At 49.0% G+C, this 19319-nt stretch overlaps 1 protein-coding gene across 1 annotated transcript; it reads left to right on the top strand.

The window, feature by feature from the left end:
• Window positions 1-723: 723 nt before the first annotated feature.
• Window positions 724-11236, top strand: LOC310650704 (ubiquitin-associated protein 2-like; the record flags this gene model as incomplete). The annotated part of the gene is made up of 6 exons (XM_083380287.1): window positions 724-825; window positions 2432-2531; window positions 3759-3866; window positions 5137-5204; window positions 7780-7971; window positions 10217-11236. Coding segments are annotated over 6 exons (666 nt in total), but the record flags the coding sequence as incomplete, so codon positions are not given.
• Between the last annotated feature and the right edge of the window lie 8083 nt (window positions 11237-19319).

Here is a 19319-nt window from a genome sequence, read left to right as displayed (position 1 = left end):
TGCAGTTGTTTCCTTACCCAGCTAGGGAACATCATCAGTGCTAGAAGGGAGTGGGGTTTGTGGGGAGGAGGAGGAGGAGGAGAAGAAGGGGAGGAGGGCTGTGGGGTTCTTGGTATTCTCTGAGCTTGGTTGTTTTTCTTGCAGACGTTTTATTACCAAACAAGGGAACAATTCCACTCCTAGCACTGATGGTATTACCCAGTTGTGTCAGGAAATGCCTGCAAGGGAACGACCAAGCCCAGAGATCCCCAAAGACTTGACATTCAACCCTGAGATACAAATATCCTCCTCTTATCAGTGTTGCACCTGAAGCACACGGATTCTTGAAGGATCTCTTGGGTTGCTTCGTGAGCATGGAGTGAGGGAAATGGCGCCCTAATGGTGGTGTGACTCAAGAAAGGCAACTTACCTGAAGTCTGTGAAGAGTCATGTCAAACAATTCTCTTTTGGGATAGTCCAGGGGTAGGCAACCTTGGCTCTTTTATGACTCGTGGCTCAGGAATTCTGGAGTTGAAGTCCACGACTCATAAAAGAGCCAAGGTTGCCTACCCCTGGGATAGTCGATGTGAGTGGATTATACTCAAGAACGGACCACCATTCCAGAGAATACAAACCAGAAAGTACCATTACAATTCAATATTTATAGCTTAGGGTTGAAGTGTAGAGTCCTTGGTGCTTTCTGAGCCTGGTGGTTTTCTTGTGGATGTTTCATTACCAAACTAGGTGACACCAGCAGTGCTGGGAGCCCCACTGACAGAGCAAGCCCCTTACGTGGAAACAGAAACCCCCCACTCCTTGCAAGCAGTGATGGCGTTCCCTAGTTGGGTAATGAAACGTCTGCAAAGAAACAACCAAGCTCTGAGAGCACCAAAGACCCCACAGTCCTCCTCTTCACAACCCCACTCCCTTCTAGCACTGAGGTCGTTCAATAGTTTAGTGAATGAAATGTCTGCAAAGAAACAACCAAGCTCCGAGAGCACCCTGGACCCCACAGTCGTCGTCGTCGTCCTCCTCCTCCTCCTCCTCCTCTCCAGAACCCGCCACTCCCTTCTAGACTGATGATGTTCCCTCGTTGCATAGTGAAAAGCCTGCAAAGGAGCAACCAAGCTCAAAGAGACCAAGTAGCCTGCAGAAACAGGAAGTGCTGCTGTGGGCAGGCAGAAAGCTGTGAGCAACTTTCTCATTCATGCCACTTTGCCAAGGGAACTACTTAACCTGTGCTCTATAATCCCCTGCACAACACCTGGGCATACCAAGAGTATGTCACCCTTTTCTTCAAATCTAAACAATGGGATTGTTCTCAAAGACTTGTTGTTAGTTGCAAAGTCGTGTCCGACCCATCGCGACCTCATGGACAATGTTCCTCCAGGCCTTCCTGTCCTCCACCATCTTCTGGAGTCCATTTAGGCTCACGCCTACTGCTTCAGTGACTCCATCCAGCCACCTCATTCTCTGTCGTCCCCTTCTTCTCTTGCCCTCAACTTTTCCCAGCATTAGGCTCTTCTCCAGTGAGTCCTTCCTTCTCATTAGGTGGCCAAAGTGTTTGAGTTTTAGCTTCAGGATCTGGCCTTCTAAAGAGCAGTCAGGGTTGATCTCCTCTAGGACTGACCGGTTTGATCGCCTTGCAGTCCAAGGGACTCGCAGGAGTCTTCTCCAGCACCAGAGTTCAAAGGCCTCAATTCTTTGGCTGAATTGTGTTGTCAGTCGAGGACAGCTTGTACTTGATGTGCAGTTTTTGTGGTGTCTCCATCGCTAGCTTCTTAGCTGTGTGTCTGAGTATCTTGCGAGAGGAGCTCCCAGTGACACACACACACACACACACACACACACACACACACACACAGAGAGAGAGAGAGAGAGAGAGAGAGAGAGAGAGACAGACAGACAGACAGACAGACAGACAGACAGACAGACAGACAGACAGACAGGATTGTGTTTCTTCAAATGCTGATCCAAAGGTGCTTTTTCCCAAAAATGCAACTGGGCTTTTCTTGGGGGTTTTTTCCTTGAAAATATTCCGCTCCTCATCCAACTAGCTTCTTAGCTGTGTGTCTGAGTATCTTGCGAGAGGAGCTCCCAGTGACACACACACACACACACAGAGAAAGAGAGAGAGAGAGAAAAAGAGACAGACAGACATGATTGTGTTTCTTCAAATGCTGATCCAAAGGTGCTTTCTTTCCCAAAATGCAACTGGGCTTTCCTGGGGGGGTTTTCCTTGAAAATATTCCGCTCCTCATCCAAGAAGTTTCTTCATTTCCTTTGAAGGACCGAAGAAGCTTCTTGGATGAGAAATGAAACGTTTTCAAAGGGAAAAGAAACTTAAGTCCAGTTTTTGCCTTTTGGGGAAAAAAAGGCACCACTGGGGCAACCAGGAGACTCTCCATAGACATGTCTCAGGTGCTGACCTTTCTCTCTTTACCTGCCTCAGGTCCCCCCAGCCTCGGCCAAGCAGCACAGTGTGACCTTGAATGCCGCCTCCACGCCCTTCCAGCAGGCCGGCAGCTACGGCCAGCACGGTTATGGAGCAGGTGAGGACTCTGCCAGGCAGTGGCAGGTGCTGGGGGCGGTGGGGGGGGGCATGTCTCCCTGTTTGGGCAGGGCTGAAAGACCATCGCCAACCCAAAGGCGCTTTTTTTCAGGAGGCAACTTGACTTGCTTGTTTTTCCTTTGAAGACCTTTCGCTTCTCGTCCAAGAAGCTTCTTCGGCTCTTGACTGGATTTTTTATTTTTTTTATTTTAATTCCATTTATATCCCGCCCTTCTCCGAAGACTCAGGGCGGCTTACAAGCTTAGCAGTAGCCTTCATTCTATGTATCTGCCTGCTTATTAGGGCTTTCGCCCCCCCCCCCCCCCCCCCCCCGAGCGGCATTTTTACAAAGTCAGCTTAATTGCCCCCAACAATCTGGGTCCTCATTTTACCTACCTGGGAAGGATGGAAGGCTGAGTCAACCTTGAGCCTGGTGGGACTCGAACCTGCACTAATTGCAGGCAGCTGGTGTTACTTAAGGAGGCATTAGCCCTCTGCTCCACCAAGGCTCTTGGTGGAGGAATGGCGGGATTGATACTCGTTGCAGACCGCTGGTCCTTTGCTTTCTTTTACAGAGTCGTTGAGGCCACCTGGAGGTTGACCTCCAGGTTGACCTCCAGTGCAAGCGGGCCTGGAGCCTTCTTGGCTGCAGGATGTTTTCTGCCCTGGGTCCCTTCGCTGTTGAAGACAGAGGTTTGTGGAAATCCCTCCGTACCGCCACAGATTACAGGAACCGTTTGCGCTTCAGTTGGAGAGGGAGACGACACAGACTCATCCCCATCAGCCTGCGCCTGTCTTCCCCAGCGAAGGGACCCAGGGCAGAAAAGCATCCCGCAGCCAAGAAAGCTCCGAGGCCTCTTTGCACTACTCCGGTGACCTTGCAACCGACAGCACAAAACTAGGGTCCAGTTTATTTATGCTCTTCAGTGTAAAAACTCACTTGGGATCCCCCGTGTGTGCCTTGAGTGTCGAGCTACCTCGATGTGCTGATGCCCTTTTTGTGGTTTTCAGTTAATTGGGCATTCGTTTACTTTCTCCCGTGCTTAGTTTTCAAGATGGGTATAGAGATGATAATAATAATAATAATAATAATAATAATAGCTATTATCATTTATACCCGAGGAATGCTAATTTTGGACACTCCTACCCTTTCTGGCTGCTCTGCTTGGTGCATAATTGCGATTGTGACAGCAACCGTGGCAATAGTCTGCCTCCTTCCTCCCCTCAGGTTACGATGACCTCACCCAGGGGACGGCGGCTGGAGACTACAGCAAAGGGAGCTACGCTGCTGCCTCCCAAGCACAAAACAAGTCATCTAGCAGTGTAGCAGGGAAAGGTAATTGGGGGGGGGCTTTTTTTTCTAGCGGAGGAGAAGATACGTAGCTCAGGGTCGGACTGTGGGGGTCTTTGGAGTTCTCTGAGCTTGGCAGTTTTCTTGCAGACGTTTTACGCCCTGACTAGGTAACCTCATCAGTGCCAGAAGGGAGGGGGGGTTGCTGAGTGGAGGAGGAGGAGGAGGACCGTGGGGTCCTTGCTGCTCTCTGAGCTTGGCGGTTTTCTTGCAGACATTTCACGACCTAACTAGGGAACCTCATCAGTGCTGGAAGGAACAGGGTTTTGCATGGAGAGGGAGGAGGACTATGGGGTCCTTAGTACTCTCTGAACTTGCCTGTTTTCTTCCAAACATTTCACGACCTAACTAGGGAACCTCATCAGTGCTGGAAGGGAGAGGGGCTTGTCCTTTGTTTATACATAAGTGGCTTGCCCTGCCAGGGTTGGTGGGAAGTGTTCTCGCTACCCAATCAAGGAACTTCCAACTCAGATAAGCAACAAATCAGCAAAGAGCCACCCAGTCAAGGAAACCAGCAAGACCACGCCCACCAACACCGACAAGGCGGGCCATTTGTAGATAAAACAGAGAGCAACACACACACCCCTCCCTTCCTTTCCAGCACTGAGGAGGCCACCTGGTTGGCTCGGAGATTTGACAGCCCCTGTCCTGATGGTGTTCTGGAGGGCATTGGGGGACCCAGCATTGGGCATCTTGTTTTACATCTTGTTTTGAGAGTTGTCTTGCTTTTATGCTGTCCTGTGGGACCTAAGTCAAATAAAATAGATAATAAAATCAACAGCAGGTACTGCAAATAGACGCTTCTACTGGTATGGAGAGAATGGCCATAATTTAAGAATTGGGATTCAGCCCAATTGTAGTTGGTTTGGTTCATTGGTTCGTTCGTTCATTCATTCATTCATTCATTCATTCATTCATTTTCTATAGATTTTAGTGCTCCGTGGACAAAAAAAAAGACAGGGTAACAATAGGCAGGAATAATGCATTTAAAATTCCAGTTTGTTCTCTTTGGATGAAAAAGAATACAGCTTGTTTTCTTAAGGCAGAAAGGGACCATCAACTCCGCTGCACTCCGTGACCCATGTGGCTCTTCCCCTAGAAGGGAAGCAGCACTTGGAGCATGTCAGAAGACGTAAGGTCCGAATAACATGGCTGTTCATCGTTCTTTGAACTTGTGCAGTCATAGGAAGTGTTCTTGCCCACTGGCTGTTTGTGTAGCTGACACAACTCTCTGCCTCTCACACTTTGTCCCCAGGTGTTTCTGTGACCTCAAGTAACACAGGTGTGCCTGACATTACTGGTTCTGTCTACAACAAAGCTCAGGTGAGTTCAACACTTTTGTGTCCAGATTGATTTTGTGTTGGGCTTCAGCATGGGGGATGGTCCCAAGGAGACTGTGATCCAAAAGATCAAGATGGCAGCTACAGAGCAACGTGACTGAAGCTCCACCTGCATTTTGTTTGCGTCCTTGCAGTCATCATCTTCATGTTTTGGACCACACCCTGTCCTGGTGGCATTTTAACATCTCATCTCACTCTCTTAAAAAGTTTGTAAGCCAAGAACCAGGTGGTGATCTGTCCTGCCTGGCCCGGGAAATGTTACGACCCAGGTTGCCTAGGTAGAGGCAGAGCTCGGTAGAATCCTTTGTTGCTTGTTAAATTCCACCACAGAACAGCCCTACAATACCTGATAAAGGCTCCACCCCACACTACCCTGAAGGCAGCCCCCCACAGTCCCACAAACTACAGCTAGTAAGCAGCAGACCAATTTGCAAAGGCGGAGTCCAAAGACAAGGTGCCAGCTCATGGGGCAAGGCCCGGGTTCAAGGTCCAGAGGGCAAGGCGAGTCCACGAGGCAAAGACAATCCACGGGGCAAGGCACAGGCAGAAACACAAGTCAAGGCTGAGTTCTTCCAAGGCCGGGGGAGTGTAAGCCAAAGCAATGACACACTGACGTCCCCTAAACTCTGCTGAAGATGCTACCCAGCTTTGATAATGAAACGTTCGGAAACCAACCCACAAGCTCGGAGAACGAACCTCCCCACTCATCCTCCATCCGAGCTACAGATACTGACCACTATCGCAAGGAAACAATTGTTCCTGACCAGACAAACTCCCCCCTCCCCACTCTTCTCCTTAAGTCAACCCACACCAGGTCTTCCTTGTGAGGAGGGGCTGGGTGGCCGCCTCTCCAGCAGCCTTGCAGACCTCCTTTGAGCTTGCCTCCGCTCTACTCTCCCTGCCCTTAAATCAGGTGGGGGAGGCAGCTGTTGGTCATCAGAGGGGATCGGCTGCCTCTCGGCACCACTGCCTGCCTGCAGCTGATCCTCCCCCATGTCAGTGAGGGCAGGCAGCTCTCCCTCCAGTGGACCACTTCCCCCAATGCCCGAGGGGCCTGGCCTCTCCAAACAGGGCAAGGGAGATGTGCCAACCCGGTCAGATGGTGGTTCTTCTTCTTCTTCTTCTTCTTCTTCTTCTTCTTCTTCTTCTTCTTCTTCTTCTTCTTCTTCTTCTTCTTCTTCTTCTTCTTCTTCCTCTTCCTCTTCCTCCTCCTCCTCCTCCTCCTCCTCCTCCTCCTCCTCCTCCGGCTCCAATGGAGCCATGACAGGAAACCTCTGAGTAGCCCTTCTCTCCAGCCTGCAGGAATTCATACTCCACTGCTTCTGTAACATCAGTTTTCTTAAACCCAGATAGTCCTCGACTTACAACTAGACTTGAAGCTCAAAATTTCTGTTGATAAGCGACACTGCCAAGTTTGGCTTCATTTTATAACCTTTGCCACAGTGGAATCAGTGCAGTTATTAAATACGTAAGTCAGTCTGGCTTTCCCCCATTGACTTTGCTTGCCAGGAAGTCACAAAAGGGGATCACATGACCCCGGGACACTGCAGCCGTCATAAATCCGGGCCAGTTGCCAAGCATCTGTATTTTGATCACATGGCCACGGGGATGCTGCAAACAGTCAGAAATGTGTAAAACAGCCGTAAGTCACTTTTTTCCAGTGCAATTACAACTTCCAAGGTCACTAAACAGAACAGTTACAAGTTGAGGACTACCTCAACCTATGCATAAATTGTTCTGTACCAGCCTACTACCAGCCCTGCAGATAAGGCAGGGACAACCCCTTTACAAGAAGGCAAGAGGCTGGAACTAAGCCTGCCAAATTTATGGACACAAAAGCAAACAGCAAAACAAGACACGAACCATGAAACAGGAGCTATTCAAGCGGTTGCCTTCAGCAAACCAGCCCTCCCACACGTTCCCCTTTTAAACAGTTCAGGGCGTGGCTTCTCTCTGCCTCCTTCCGAGGTGCCCCATTGCCTTCCTCTGTTTACTCCTGATTGACTGCCTCCTGCGTCGGGCGTCCTTGAACAGGGCCAGCTGTGTCATCTTCATCCACGCTGTCAGGCTCACACAGCTGGGTCTGCGTCGTAACCAGATGGGAGGGGCCTGGCTGAGGGCTCTGCGGAGCCTCATCAGCAAGCTCTCCAACACCCCCCTCCTCCTCCTCTGAATCGTCCGACCCAACTGCCGAACCCACAGGCTGACCCTGAATCACAACATAAATATAAATATATGTCTAAATATCCATGTAAATGCTCAGCAAGCGGCAGGGACCACCAAGCTTTGAAATTAGTCAATCAGGTAAAACTGTAACCAACATCCTAGTGGGCTTTTTTTTCACCCAGCCCAAACTGAGAACAAAGTCGGCATCAGGGACCTTCTCAGGTGGGTTTCCTTCAGAGAAAAATTGTCCCGCTCTTCATCCTCTGTCTGGCCTTCAGATGGACAGGAGGAGCCTTCTCTACCTCCACTCCAGCCCAGTTGCACGAACCTCTGGCTTTTTAAAGGGTGCATGATTCAATTTTCACTCCATTTTCTTCTTCTTCTTTTTCCAGATTTTTGACAAGCAGGGATTCCACGCCGGGACCCCGCCCCCGTTCAACCTGCCCTCCGCCCTCGGTTCCACAGGGCCTCTGAACCCGGGGGCTGCTCCTGGCTATGCTCCGGCGCCCTTCCTCCATATCTTGCCTGCGCACCAACAACCACATTCCCAGGTGCTGCACCATCATCTTCAACAGGACGGGCAGGTGAGTGGCCGGACGCCTCTCGGTTGCCTGCAGTCGGGCACTTTTCTAACCCCAGGTTTTCTTTCTGGTCAAATGGGTGATTTCAACATAGGAAGTCAAAAGGGATGGAATTACAGGATTCGAGCGGGTGTCTGCTGCTCCCTCTAGCTTGCTTGTGCTTCGCTGCTCTGTGGGACGGAGTGCCATGAACTGTGGGGAAGGGGAACGAAGGGGGGAATGCTCGGGGAAGCGGAAGTAAGTTCTGTACCTCCTCGAGAGGCTGCCTCAAGGTCACCCAGCTGGAAGAAGGGGCCACGTACCAAACTTTGCTTGGACTGACCCTTTTGGAAACAACTTTGCCTGAACCTGATTGGCTACATGGGGTGGGCAATGAGAGACAGCTAAGGGAGGGAAGAGTTGGCAGGCGATTCTCAGTTCTGGCTTTGCATTACCGCAGAACACTTGACTAGTTCTGGCAGGCCTGACAGAGGGAGTAAGAACCCTCATTTTTGGGAAAATCACAAAACTTCCACGTTGTGTTGGGGAGGAAATTAAACCTAGGGCTATTCTAGTCTTCACCTTTTGCTCAGGGGACAGGAAACCACCATAGGCCATCTAAAGATCCTGCTGGTTGTTCTCTCGGTTTTCTGCCCCCATCAGCTCTCCGTATTCGTAACAGAGAGGAAGATCTGGGGAAGCCTCTCCCTCCGAATCTGGTGGCTCTGCTTAGAGAGCATCCACAGATCTTCTTCCAACTGTTTAGGGTACTCAAAGATTGCACCAAGAATTCTGGTGCTGATGGGATGTCTTCAGAACAGCCACCTTCTCCACACGGTTAAAACTTACCAGGAAAAATTGGGACAAGTCTCAGGATGCACCCACACTGCCCTAATGCTCCAACACTGGAGGTCTTTTAAGAAGAGATTGGACAGCCCTTTGTCTGAAATGGTGTAGGTTTTCCTGCTTGAGCAGGGGATTGGACTAGATGACCTCCAAGGTCCCTTCCAAGTCTGTCGTTCTGTTCTGTTCCATTCCATTCCATATTTCCTATTCTGTTCCGCCCTGCCCCCATCCAATTCCATCCGAATTCTTCTCCATTAAGGGCGTAGGATGACCTTCCACGTGAATTGAAAATGCACCCTACAAGGTGATTATGCAGATTCTCTACTGTCCAGGCCCTGGTTGTCCCAAAGTTTCTTCTTTTTCCAAAAGGCGACTGGAATTTCTCGGGTTTTGATGTGAAAATGCTTCAGAACTGAAGAAGCTTCTTCAGAATGACAAGAGTTGGGACGGAACTAATGCCCTGGTCAACCAGAGACGTGGTTGTCCAATTTCTTCTTAAAAGTGTCAAGTGATGGAGCAGCCACTTCTGGAGGCAGGTTGTTCCACTGGTTGATTGATTGTTCTCACTGTCAGGAAGTTTCTCCTTAGTTCTAGGTTGCTTCTCTCCTTGATCAGTTTCCATCCGTTGTTTCTTGTCCTGCTTCCAGGTGCTTTGGAGAAGAGGTGGACCCCCTTCTTTTTGGCAGCCCCTCAGATATAGGAACACTCCTGTCATGTCCCTCCTAATCTTTTTCATTAAACTTGACATACCCACATTCCTACAACTGTTCTTCATATATATTATGTTGTATATAATATGTTTTAGGTGTGTGTCATGTATGTGTTTCACTTGGAGAGCGGGCAACTAAATTACATTTTTGACGTGTGCCGTTGCGCCCACACAGTAAAAAAATGTCAATAAAGATTCTTATCTTAATATTTTTTTTGCCTCCAGTCCCCTCCTCCTCCTCCTTGCTCTTCTCTGTCTTCTTCCTGGAGTCTTAACATCGTTTTTATATTGTGATGACCAAAATTGGATGCGATATTCCACGTGCGGTCTTACCAAGGCATCACACAGTGGTAGCATCAACTTCTTGTCATCTTGGACGAGAAGCAAAACATTTTGAAAGGGGGGAAAATAAAAAAACAAACCCAGAGCGAGCAAATTGCCTTTTGGAAAAAGCACCTTTCAGACCTCCTAACAAAGGGCCTAACACGCTGTGATCAACCTGGGGAAATCATAGGAAACAGGAAGACATTGTAAGAGAGAGAGAGAGGGAGAGAGCATCGAACCAGGGGCAGTTGAGGAACACCTGGGCCCGACAAATTTTATGTACTGTTTTTATGCCTTTAATATTTTTGATTTATAAACCAGCCGGAGGAGATGGCTGCTCCCTTAAGTAAATAAATCATAAATAAAACCTTTCCCTCCGTTTCTCTGAAGGGTGGACCTGCCCAGCGCAACCAGCCAACCGCCCTGCAGCAGAAGTCTCAGGCTACAAAAAACACCTACGGGACATCTCCCTACTGGACGAACTAAGCTCTGGCGCAGAGGAAAGGAAGGGAGACGAGACAGTCTGGAGTAACTCAGTCTCCCACCCTCCACCGGAGACCGTCGTCGACCGTGGAGGGAAGAGGCAACCTTCCCTCTTCCTGGGAGAGCTCAGCTCAGCTCAGACACCCCGTGGGAAGAATTGGCAGCCACCCCCCTTCTTTGTGATTCTTCCTGATTTGCTGTTTAATGTAAAATATTTATGTATGTATTTGTAAATGTAGTAGAGCCTAACGGGGGGTTCCTGCATGTTTCCTTCCGATGGCTTGTTTTATTTTCTTCCTGATAGGGAGGACTAAGCAGATCAGCTCCCCCCCCCCTCTCTCAGGCCCTCTGGCAGCTTCTCTCTTCTTTTTTGTATAGTTTGGAGGATTTTTAGCGATTGTCCAAAGGACAAGAGTGTGCCACTTTTTAAACTACACACACATATTGGACCCTGGAAGCCTTTTCTGACTTTAAAAATAATACTTCGCTCAGGCAAGCAGTCAGAGACACACGAAGGACGGAGTTCTTTCCTGTTCCTTGTTTTTTAAAAAATAATAATTTTGGCTTTTTTCCAAAGGGCCCTGGTTTCTTTGGCACTCCCCCATTCCTGCCAGACGGAAGGTTGAAGTTGTGGGCAGCCTACTTACAAATGGCAACGTTGCACTTTTCTTGGGACAGTTAAGAAATAAGCTAAGGGATATTTGTCTCCCTTCACTCCCATCTTCCAGTGCTGCTTTCGGTAGCCAGAGCTTGGACTGCCAGCTTCTCCCCACAAGGTGTCTGCCGATTCTGAGCTCCCTTTCCTTGACCAGGGCGCCCTCCTGCCTTCCACGGAAAACTCCCCTTCACCATAATGATGGTTTCAGAAATTTCATTTTATTTTTTATCCCAAACCCTCCTCTAATAAAGTTCTAAGCATATCGACAAGTGTTTTGCGGTCTCCGTTTTCCAACCGGATTCGGCGGGTGGTTTGATAACTGACCTCTCTTAAGACCGTTCCACTCAGCAGCAGCAGCTCTAAGGAGCCCCATGTGCCACTGCCAAAGGTAGAAGCCAACTCCCCCTTTTTTTTTGGTAGAAATGAGTGTACGGAGAACAGAAACTTTCTACTGCGTTAACCCAATAAAGTATGCGGAAGAGATAGGTCTCTGGTGGGTCTCCGAAGAAGTGGAAGAGGTGAGTCTCAGAGGGTTCATGTTGGCATCTTGCTCATCTTGGGTGGATGGTGTTAGGGAAGGAGATTGTTTGCTTGGGAAGACAGATTTATCAGCTTACCACTGATTGAGGGAACTTTCAGTGCTTCTCGACAAGGAGGTCTAGCACCAAGTGCCTCCAAAAATGGTAGAAGATGGATTTCAGTGGATTGTTGGCGATTCAAGAAACAACTACTAGTACTAGTACTACTATTACTACTGTCATGTTGGGAGTGCCAAAGCATTTCCATGTCGAAAGGATTTCAACGGTGACATCACCGTTGCCTGCAGGGCTCCCAGTTGGGGTCTCCTTTCAGGTCCCCATTAATTTGCCCGACAAAGTGGTACCCATTTATCTACTCGCAGTTGTCTGCTTTCAAATTGCTGGGTCAGCAGGAGCTGGAGCAAGTGACGGGAGCTCACCCTGTCCCATGGCAGCAACTGGGTTGTGCACGCAAGCCTGCCAATTGTCAGTCCAGCGTCTTAGCCTCATTAGCCTCCACACCTTTCCACTTAAGAAGCAGCAGATCAGTTCTGGGACTCGGCTTGAGGTGGGAAGTTTCTGGTTATCTGCAAGTCACATTTTGCTCATGAGGCTTTTCAAGTAATGGACTGCAACAACAGGCAGAGGGAACTAACCTACAACGGCCGATGAATCCTCTGGACTATTACTGTCTTTCAGAAAGCACTAGGGTTGCAAAAGAGGCGTTTGGGATTTGGAACATCATAGTTGCTCCAGATCTGAGAAAATGGGGAGTTATCAGGTTGATTCTGGAGGGGATCGGCTCATACCCTTAGGCAACCCATGCAGCATCCTGAATTTCCTTCCACAGCCATCCAGTGTCCTGTTTGTCTGCTTTCCTTTCCAGGAGCCACTAATGTGGCAAATGTTTATCTTAATGCCAAGCTATATAACAGTGATGGCGAACCTTTTAGAGACCGAGTGCCCAAACTGCAACCCAAACCCCACTTATGTATCGTTGGGTGCTGGGTGGGCGCGGCCCATTGGGTGGGCACGGCACATTGGGTGAGTGTGGCTGCAGTGGTAACAGCAGACTGAGTGGGACTAAAAAGTTCAATCAGTTCCAACTTTGCGAGATCTTTTTTTTTCCCCACGAGAAATGAACTTTTTTTTTTTTGCACACAGCGGCGGAGGCCTAAAGCAAAAAGGTTTTATAAAACCCAGCTGAAGGCCTAGGACTGGGACGACGGCGCGCGTGCCCACAGAGAGGGCTCTGCGTGCCAGCTGTGGCACGCGTGCCATAGGTTCACCATCACGGCTATATAATGTCATAAACTCAAAAGAGCACCAGAATTGCAACTGCCTTCACTCGTTCCCTTTTGCCATTTTTGGCTATTGCTTTGTTTGACTTTGCTAGTGTAGCCGGGATTGGCCGAAAGGCTTTTGCGGGGGCCTGACTGGAGGAAGGAAAGGACAAGGCTTGAGCAGCTGCGGCCGGTTTGTGCACGATGGGCATGGACCAGGGGGAAGGAAAGAAAAGGGGTGGGTGGGATGGTTGTTGCCCGGGAGAGACCAGGTGAAGCAAGAGAGGAGTTTGGGATTTTATGCATTCTCTTTCCTCTGAAAAAGAGGGATAGGGAGAGAGAGCGAGTGGAGTGCTTACTGCTTTCTTCCGCAGAGGGGATATTACGAGCGTAGGGAAAGAGTGAGAGTAAGAAGAGGAAAAGTTTGCTGGGGTTTTAAACTTAGGTTTTAACTAGAAGGGAGAGGGGAGGAGGGATTTGGGATAGAGAGGCCTGGGGCGGCGAGTGCTGACAGAAGAGAAGGAGAGGCTGGTTGCTACTGCTTCGGAGACCAGCACCCATCCAAACTTTGGTTATCACTTGTGCAAGCTGAAGACATTGTGGGGAGTTGCCGTCGTGGGGTGAGCTGTTGCCGTGAGGCGCTGACCATCTTCGCTAGTTCTTCCTGCTGGTACCTGGAGCTGAAGGGGTCCCCCCCCCTTTGCTTTCCAAGCAGCTGATGCAAGTCATCGATTACTGTCCCCACAACTGCCGGGGGACTGATAAACACTGTTGCACGCTGACTGCCACATTTACTAAGAGGGGAGTTGCTCTCAAGCGGAGATATGTACCCCAATGCGGATATTAGGTGGTACGAAGAGCAGAATAGTGAAGTAAGGATGGGCGTAGTAACTGAAGTAACTGGTGATGTTTGGTCAGAAGAGCGAATTTTACAGATACTGAGGGTCCTTGTTCCGGATCAGATGGTGTATGTGACAAGATATGAGGGTGGATTGGGATTCCCCCATTTTTATGCGTTTCTGGAATGGAAGAAGAGTATTCCAGAGTGCTTTCAGGTTGAGAATCTGCAATTGACAGAAGATATTAGAGCAAGGGTGATTCTTCCTGATCGTGTGGGGCGAACCCTCGACCAAACTATTAGGCCTGAGGGGGTAACGCTACGCTAGCAACGATTGGGATCAGCTGCTGTGGTCCAGCTTAAATTTCTTTTCAACCACAGTAGTTTTCAACTAGCCATGCAAGGAAAAAATACTGCCTTTGAGCCTATGGCTAGAAGCTGTGAAACCGACAATATCGGTCCAAAAGCTAGCAGGAGCCTTCAGTGGTATAATCGTTCCAATTTAAAACTGCAACCCCTTTTTAAGCTGATGGATTATTTTAGGAATGACGATCCTGTGTCTTGGCTGCCATTTTCACTGAGTAGGTTAACAAGAGTTGGAAGGGAACTTGGAGATCTTCTAGTCCAACTCCCTGCTCAGGCAGGAAACCCTATACCATTTCAGACAAATGGCTATCCGGTCTCTTCTTAAAAACTTAAAGAGTTGGAGCACCAACAACTTCTGGAGGCAAATTGTTCCACTGATTGTTCTCACGGTCGGGAAATTAGTTAATTCCAGGTTGCCTCTCTCCTTGATTAGTTTCCATCCGTTGCTTCTTGTCCTGCCTTCTGGTGCTTTGCAGAATAGGGTGACACACACACCCCTCTTCTTTGTGGCAGCCCCTCAAATATTGGAAGACTTCCAATAGACCTGTGGTGGCACAGTGGTTAGAATGCAGTATTGCAGACTAACTCTGCTCACTGTCAGGAGTTCAATCCTAACCGGCTCAAGGTTGACTCATCCTTCCATCCTTCCGAGGTCGATAAAATGAGGACCCAGATTGTTGGGGGCAACAGGCTGACTTTACTAGAGAGGGGCTGCAAAGCACTGTGAAGCGGTACCTTAAGTGCCATTTGGTATGTCATCCCTAGTCCTTCGTTAAACTAGACATACCCAATTCCAGCAATCCTGTTTTAGCTTTCAGTATTCATCTTTGTTGCTCTTTCTTCTCTGCACTCTTTATAAAGTCTTTCTAGAGAAGGGGTGTCAAACTGCCAGCCTGCAGGCTGGACGGGTCACGCAGAGGCCGCACCCACCCCATTGCCATCAAAGGCAAAACTGTCCCGATACGTTGCGCGACGTCACAAGCTTGACATGTCTGTTTTAGAGTACGTTTTTTCTTCTGATGTTACCCTCGCTTGAGTATTCTTGGCCTGTTGACCCATCGCTTGAGTATTCTTGGTCTGTGACTGTACTGCAAAGAAATTGAGGTAAATAAAAAGTAACCTGGAAGCCATGGACCCATTTCGCTATCATGGCCAAATAAAATAAGCAGACATGATTAAAAGTGGCCCCGCAGGTAACGTCATCCGGAAAAACTAAACTCATCAATATGAGCCAGTTGGCAAGTGCCTGAATCTTGATCACCTGACCGTGGGGATGCGGTAATGGTCATAAGTGTGAAAAAGTCATAAGCCACTTTTATCAATGCCGTTGTAACTCTGAATGATCATTAAACGAACAGTTGTTAAGGCAAGATCTACCTCCAACTAGTGCCCACAAACTTTATGCAAGCAGCTTAACAAAGCACGTGGGGCCCAAGGATCTTCATTTTCAGTTCAGGATGTAGGTCCAACCAGGAGCTCAGACTCAGGCTAATTGGTCGGCAATATTTCCATGCCGGTAAGACTAAAGGGTGGCACTACAGAGCGAATAGTTGAAAAGGTGTGAGATTGCCCCACTCAAGGCCGAGAGTCAGCAATTATTATTTTCTTGGGAAGAGCCCTTAAAATCACAAAAGCTGGTTAAAAGGCTGATAAAACACTGCAATCTATGACCGGACAAATCTACTGCAAACGTAAGTCTTGCTTAGAATTCCTGGTCAATATTTGTTTTAAAATCATTTTCGTTGAGTTATACTATCTGAAATTGGGACTACAAAGCATTTTAGTTCACAGTTCCAGAACAACGCTCAAAGTTGTGAGGGTGTGTGTGTGTGGAGGAAGAGAATCAATCAAGCCTTTTGCATGTGCGTGCTCGTGTATGTTTGTGTACAGATAGATGATATAGGTCAGTGATGGCGAACCTTTTAGAGACCGAGTGTCCAAACTGCAACCCAAAACCCACTTATGTATCATTAGGTGCCGGGTGAGCGTGGCCCTTTGGGTGGGCGTGGCCCATTGGGTGGGCATGGCCCATTGGGTGGGTGTGGCTGCAGTGGTAACGGCAGACTGGGTGGGACTAAAAAGTTCAATCAATTCCAATTTTGCAAGATCTTTTTTTTCCCCCGCGAGAAGTTGAAATTGATCGATTGAACCTTTTTTTTTTGCACATGGCGGCGGAGGCCTAAAGTGAAAAGGTTTTCTAAAACCCAGCTGAAGGCCTAGGACTGGGGCAACGGCGCGCATGCCCACAAGAGAGGGCTCTGCGTGCCACCGTTGGCACCCGTGCCATAGGCCCACCACCACGGATATAGGTAGAGGACAGATAAACATAGATGATATACATCTAGATGATATATAGACGATATCGACATGATATATAAACAGATCATATATAGGTTAGATCACAGATTAGAGATGATAAGACAGATGATATATATAGATGATAGACAGAGATGATATGAGACAAGAGTTGGCTACAAAACTGATTTTTTTTTTTGACCTGTAGCCACATCTCTCCCCACTTAAGAGACGCTCAGCAATCGGCCAGAATCAGAGCGAATCTCCCTGAAGGAGAACGTTAAAACGTCCACGGGCAAACTGCCCTGCAAGCAAAGCCTGCATGAATCCACAAACAGCTCCTCCGTTTGTGCAGTTTGTGGTGGTTCCCATGCAGCAAAGATGTTTGCAATGCAAACCCCCGAGAACGGAGGGAACCCAGTAGGTGTTATCGGTAACAGCAGCCTCGCAACAGCTGGAGACAGCGACGTCTTGAGAACTTTAGCAAACCAAACGTGGCTTACGAACATGCAACCAGCGAGAACAGCGTTACTGTATTCCACATTTTATTAGTAGACAGGTGTGCAGAAAAACCAAAACTAGATTACCAAAAAGGAGAGACAACACAAAAGGAAGGAGAAAAAAACAAAACAAAACCGGCGTTTGTTAACCTGGTCTTTAAGGGCACTGAACCAACCAAAGGGGTAGAAGAGAACGAAAGAAGAAATACCCAGAATTTCAGCGCTGAAAAATTGACCCAGAGAATGTCTATAGTCTGCTCCTTGCCGGTTTCAGCACGGGTTAAGAACTGCATTTGATTTTATTTCACGTTCTTTTTCAAATCAGAAAAATGTAAATGCAGACAAAGGTAGAAGAGGAGAGAGAGAGAGAGAGAGAGAGAGAGAACCAGGCTACCGATGGCTCAAGTAAACATTTGTCCTCAATCTCTCGAAAGCTGCATTTCAGTCGGACGGTTGAATCCTGAACGGGAAACCAGCAAGTTGCTAAGCCAGAGCGGAACATCTGCCTGCTGGATGGGAGGAGAAACAACCCTGGCTGGTGGGATGGGGTTCCCCTTCCCTGCCCCCCCTAAAAACGTAGCCCAAGGGAAGGACAAAATAATGCATCTCGCACACCACCAAGCTTCAGCGTACAAGTCACTGGAGAGAATACAGTGAACACGGTCAAAATACAAAGAAAGAACAGCTGAAAGACGCAGCATCCTCACTGCAAGCCCAGCCAAGGACACCAATGCAGGACCCAGCACAGACAAGAGACCCCCCCTCCCTCCTCGAGAACCCCATTCAAGGACTGACATTTGGGGGTGGCCTGTTGCAACAGCTTCCATTCTCCACTCGTGCACTTTTTGGAGTAAACAAGAGTTTTTATGACTTCCTCTCGCAGGAGGGAATGAAAAAAATAAAAAATAAAAGATTGTCCAAAGCCGGGGCTCTTTGCAAGCAAACGTTACGCATTTTGATTGTTCTGTCCACCATCGTCGCTTCTTCTCATCCGTTTCCTTTTTTCCCTCTTTTCTTCCCTTTTCCAAATTGGGCGGCCATCTGAACAGCCCTCCTTATCCAACAGGGGGACCACCCGGAGTCTCCCCTCTTTTCCACCAGGGGGCCATAAGCAAAAAAACAGAAGGGCTCAAGTGGTTCCAAGGAAGGTCGCAAGCATCTCTGGTTCCGAAGAAGCTCCATCCAACCTCAGAAGACCCAAACTGCAGCTCTGGGTCGAAGGAGGCCCTTCCCAGCTAGGATCCCGAGAGACACCCCCTGCGCCCCCTCCCCCCAAAATGCAAGGGCCAGGCTCAGAAATCGGGCAGAGGAAATGCAAAGCCAGCACTTGAAGGAGAAACACACAATTCCTCCATGGGTGTCTTGTCCCATCTTGACCATTTCCTGCATTTGATGGACGGGAAAGGGGACGGGGGTGTGTGTCTTAACACAAGGGTAGCCTGCCAAAAAAAGTCTAGACTTTGCTGATTTCCCTTGAGACGGTCACTGTTGAAATGATTTTGAACCTCGTGCCCTCATCCTCAAAGCACTTAAGTCTTATTTGGGGAACCCTTCATCCAGGCAGCTGGTCCTCATGGACCTGCCAAGGGGGGGGGGGCGTCGCTCCTACAGCATCGAATCCAGCACCCAGAAAGGAATAAAAGCGACACACCCCAAAGACTGCCTGCCACTTCCCCATTTCGAAACCCCGATGGCTCTTCTGGGAATTTGCCACCTGCAATCCTGAACTTGTGTCTCCTTTTAAGACAAGTTGATGAATCCAGCTTTTTTTTTTTTCCTCCAGCATTTGTGCGGTCTCCAAGCCGGGCGACTTTTAAAACTTGTGGACTTCCAACTCCCAGAATTCCTGGCTGAGGAATTCTGGGAGTTGAAGTCCACAAGTCTTAAAAAGTTACCCAACTTGGGAGAGCCCTGGTCTAAGAAACGCTTTGGGGCAACTGCCCGTCTGCCTATCCAGCCCCTGGGATGCTCGCTTCTTCCACAGAAAAGACCCCTCTGTCGCGGGGGACTCTTTGCGAACCTTCAGATGCAGAAAGCCAGCTGGATCTCCTGCAGAGAAGCCCGTGTTCCGGATCTCATTCTGACCTCGTCTTACGACGATGGTCACTCTGCCATCGGGGGGGGGGGGGAGAGAGAAGAGGCAGCTGCTCCCTCGAGGCATCCTTTGCAACTCGGGACAGGAAATGGTGCAGTGTTTCGAAGTGTTTATTGGAAGATTCGTATCACAAGACAACTGCCCCCACCCCATCCCCGCTCTCCCCCACCCGGACGATTCCCCCCCCACCTTCTGCCTCGATCTGCCCGTGGAGCTTTCGGCCCTCCCTGCCAAGCTGATAATCCCAGCAACCTCTCATCCCGACGTGAAATTGAAATAACGGAGGGGGGGGGCGCGTTTCCAACACCAGTTCAAAAACACAGAAGCTTTGCGCCCTCCGCTCGCCCACCGCCTTGGGGAAAGTGGAGGGGTGGTGGGGGTGGTGGAGGGAAATATAACAAAAAAGGAGGAAAAAAAATCAACCAGCAGCACCACCACGAGGCTAAACAAGTGCGCA

This window comes from Vipera ursinii, assembly GCF_947247035.1.
Source record: "Vipera ursinii genome assembly, contig: scaffold_349, whole genome shotgun sequence".
Classification (NCBI taxonomy): Eukaryota; Metazoa; Chordata; class Lepidosauria; order Squamata; family Viperidae; genus Vipera; species Vipera ursinii.
Note: the sequence above shows the minus strand (reverse complement) of the source record. Positions and strands in the feature narration are given on the sequence as shown.